We start from the raw sequence: 4,099 nt of genomic DNA on the forward strand, positions 1-4,099 counted from the left end.
TGATAGGTGCTCAAGAAATATCTGCTGGATGAATAAGAAAATTTGGTGACTGATTAAACATTTTCTGGGAAATGAAGAATTATGTCTAAGGGAGCAGTAGAAGATGACACTGAGGTTTTCTTGTAGGACTAGGTGGAAGGTGATGTAATCAGTTAAGATGGGGAAATGTGAGAATAAAGTGGACTGGGAGTGTGAATAGGGTAAAGAGGGAGAATTGTACCTAATTGGCTGGGGGAGAGGGGTGAAAATGGTTATAATTGTTTCCCAGTAATATGTGAGCATTCTGGGACTTAATTATACGCCTCTAACATATGTAGCTACAGGATTTCTTTGACTATGCACAATTTTGCACCTAAGCACCTGCAAAAGCCCATCATTTGCTGAGGATCATCTGGATGAAAGAAGCAGAATAATGAGCAAAAGTGGCTAGCTAAGGAGATAGAAATTGCTTCCTCTCATTGGTGATGGTTACAAAGTTGAGAAAGAGACATGGACATCTCTAAAATACTGGTTTTTGCCCACTAGTGATCCAAAATAAACATGTTTAGCTATCAAATGAGGGCTCCTGTTTATAGGCAGGCTCCAACCATAAGAAGGATTCAAGTGCTCACTTGCTTGTCAGAGTATGTAATGTAAGGATGGCTTATATTAATAGTTGATTGTGTCATTTGAAAGCCTTCCCCTCCAATTTCCGAAAGCCTGTTGCTTCTGTTGCTCTTCCCACCAAGTGCCTCTCCTGGATAGTGGATTTGCTGGGAGGAGATGACTTTTATACACTGAGACCAGAGAATATTTTGGCACTTTCCACTTTGGGTTAGCAATTCCTTCTTCAGATAAAGTAAAAAAGTAGAAGGAAGAGCATTAGAAAGTGATTCTGACTTTACAACCACCTTTACTCCCCAGGTTCTGTCTCAAACAGGCACTTCTTTCCTTTGTTCCATTGGGACACAATGTTTTAGAATTGCAGTTTTGAAAACAATAGCAATAAGATATACAATCCTTGCAAGGCGAGTCAATGTTTTCTAAAATATCTTACTTTGATCTTTACAGAAATGACTATATAGCAGCCTCTGGAAGCAGAGCTGTGGGGGCATTGGTACTCCAGGAAGGAGAGGTGGCAGTGGAGAGGCCGGACGATGTCACCGTGGTACCCATGCAGCTCACTGGGCCAGCCATCCAGGCGATTGACTCTTATCAGAACTATGGGAGCACAATAGTTCCTCAAGCTTATATTCAGTTCAAAGACATCCAAGAGCTTTTTGGAACCCCTCCAGACAATTCACTCACTGAAGTACAAAATATTAACCTCCAATTGTCAAATGTGAATACGAGTAGCTATCAAGGCAGAGTTGACCACACGCAGCAAACTGTCTCAAGCAACAGTCCCTCACCATTCAGTTGCCTGGGTGTAAGAGCAGATAAAATGACAGTGTGTGGTACAAACAACTCTAATGAGAATGCAGGAATGGCCCAGGAAGAGGGGCAAGCTTGCAACAAATGGAAAAAATTTATAAAACCATCTGTAGGCAAAAAAAAGCCAGTTCGGAGAGCACCTCAAGCCATTCCAGATCCAGTGCCGGAAAGGAAAAGAACAGCACCCATTAACCCTGCCTATACAATTCGGAAGATGAGGGTTGCCAACAGCACCCTTTTGCAGCCACTTAGGGACAGGGTGATGCATTTGCTGGTGTTGAGGGGATACAGGAAACCAGAGCTTCTTGTTCAACAACAGAAAGAAGGCATCCAACAGAGGGACAGCCTCTCCCTGGAAACAAGTTGGCAACAGGCAGGAGAACTCAACCAGAAAAATCTTACAGACACCTTAAAGGATTGCATTTTTAAAGAACTCGAGAGAGATTGTCCTGGTTACAATGATCTAGACAAGCAGTCATTGGAGCTGGAACTTGACAAAATAGTAGATTCATCTCTGAATACAACTGGCACCAATCAGCCAGAACCTTCTACAGATTTTAGTACGGATGACATATCTCCATCTGAGAAAGAGCTTTTAAATTATACTTTTACTGATCCTTTAAGGAAAAGAAAAGTTAGAATATCTCACTTGACAACTAGACTACAGTCATCACTGAAGAATCATTTGAATAATGCCAGTGAAAAATCTGCTGCAGGTGTCCCACCACTCTCTTCATCTAGGGTCAACCCCACTGCTCCACCTCTGCCCTCAAACCACCATCCCATTTCAAATCCTTCTCAGCCTGTCAACTCCAGGCACAATTCTCATGGTTCTCCAGCAGACTCTGGGACTCAGTGTCCAAGTGTTGCTAGCTTTAGTGGAAACAGCAGCAGCTTAGAGAGCCAGCAGAGTAAACAAACTTTTTTGAAAGCTTCAGCATCTGTTTGCAGTCAAATGAAATATCTGAAACTCAGGAAGAACAAAACTTCATCATATGAAACATCCAAATATAAATTTATGGAATACAAACCAAGGAACCAAAATTCCAATCTTAAAATAATGGAGAAACAGAAGACAAATTCTAAAAAACTAGGTGAAGATACAAAGCCAAGCTCCAGTGAGGTAGTTAACCAGGTTTTCACTGCCTCTGGGGAGACCGGTTCAACACCTAGTCTCCCAGATTATTTAACCAACTATGCTACCATATTCTCTTCTGAGCAACGTCGGCATTATGAGAAGGCATTTAGAGCAGAATATGATGACTATCAGGTCTTGTACACTAAGATGCTGACTTTATCTAGCACATTTGCTAATCTAGAGTTAAAAAGGAAACAGTTCCCTCTAGGCTCAAAAGAATATCAGGATATTAGTGAAGAAATCTCACGAGAATATCAGAAGATGAGGCAGCTTAATCCCAATTTTTATGCAGAAAAACATAGATGCCAGTATCTTTATAGTAAGCTGACTCACATTAAAAAATTAATAACTGATTTTGACCAACGACAAGGGAAGTGATGGCACTAGAACTGTGGATCAGAATAAACTTTAGCTTATTTACTTAAAATTCCACATAACTTCCTCTAAGATGCTAAAGGGATGAAGCGTTGTTGAAACTTTCAGTGTTACTATTTTGTTTTAGTTTTTGGTTTTTTTTTTGGTTTATTTATTTATTTTTATGTTTATTTTATGGTTTTTAATTTTATGTTCTTTTGTTTTATGTTTATTTATTTATGATTATTTTTATGTTTATTAATTTTTATTAATTTTTATTTTTTTTGCCTTTATTTCATTTTGCCTTGCTTTCCTGTGCTTCTGAAGATATTTTATTTGGTCCCTTTTAATGTCAACATTTGTGTTATCACTCCATTTGTTTTGGAACCAGCGTCTATGAATCAAAATGTGCGCTTACGAAAAATAAAAACCTTTCATGAATAAAGTGAAATGCTTCTGTTTTCGACTGTTCTTAATGCAAACTCTTCTTTATGTTCTTATATTTCTTATGTTCTAAAACATAGATGTTTAGAAATTTGCACAGTGCTGTGATTCTTCAAACAATCCCCATAGGTGATAGGTGTAACCACTCTCCCAAATTTTCTCTAGCCATTCCTTGTGTTTCATGTTTACTGTTTCTACTGTATTCATATGTATCCTTAAACACTATATTGCTGTTTTTTATCTTTATGACAATGGTATCATACTGTATATAGCCATCTACATCTCTTTTTCCCTTTTTTTTCAGTCAACAATATATTTCTAAGATTGATTTATGCTGATGTGAGTAACTGGAGGTTATTTTTTTCCTCCTTATGTTGTGTTGTCATATGACCTCCTAGCACAATTTAGCTATCCATTCTATTGTTGCACATTGAGTTGTTTTTTTGCTGTTACAAATGATGTTGCCATGAATTTTTTTACACATCTTACCCTTTTTGTGCTTTCACTCTCATGTGGTTTTATTCTCTATGTTTTTATATATGATCAATATTCATTTACATTAATATGCATTTTCCATTCCTCGTCAGCCCTTCTTGTATATTTTTACTTCTGATGGATAATTTCCCTACTTCTTAAAAGGTCCCCTTTATTCTTTTATGCGGATCTAATGAAAGTGAGTTTTCCCAGTTTTATTAGTCTGCATATACTTTGCTTTTTAACTTTTTATTTTCAAATACTTTCAAACTTATA

The 4,099-nt window shown here is 37.7% G+C and overlaps 1 protein-coding gene across 1 annotated transcript; it reads left to right on the top strand.

Moving 5' to 3' along the window:
• Positions 1-1,015: 1,015 nt before the first annotated feature.
• Positions 1,016-2,929, top strand: LOC119525942 (RNA polymerase II elongation factor ELL2-like). Its single transcript, XM_037824725.1, has one exon. It carries the CDS (start codon positions 1,016-1,018, stop codon positions 2,927-2,929), a length of 1,914 nt encoding a protein of 637 aa, XP_037680653.1.
• The last annotated feature ends 1,170 nt before the right edge of the window (positions 2,930-4,099 follow it).

Source organism: Choloepus didactylus, assembly GCF_015220235.1.
Source record: "Choloepus didactylus isolate mChoDid1 chromosome Y unlocalized genomic scaffold, mChoDid1.pri SUPER_Y_unloc2, whole genome shotgun sequence".
NCBI classification, from domain to species: Eukaryota; Metazoa; Chordata; class Mammalia; order Pilosa; family Megalonychidae; genus Choloepus; species Choloepus didactylus.

What these genes read in the sequence shown, in the direction of transcription:
- LOC119525942 (XM_037824725.1), top strand. Translation starts at nt 1,016, where the DNA reads ATGTTTTCTAAAATATCTTACTTTGATCTTTACAGAAATGACTATATA.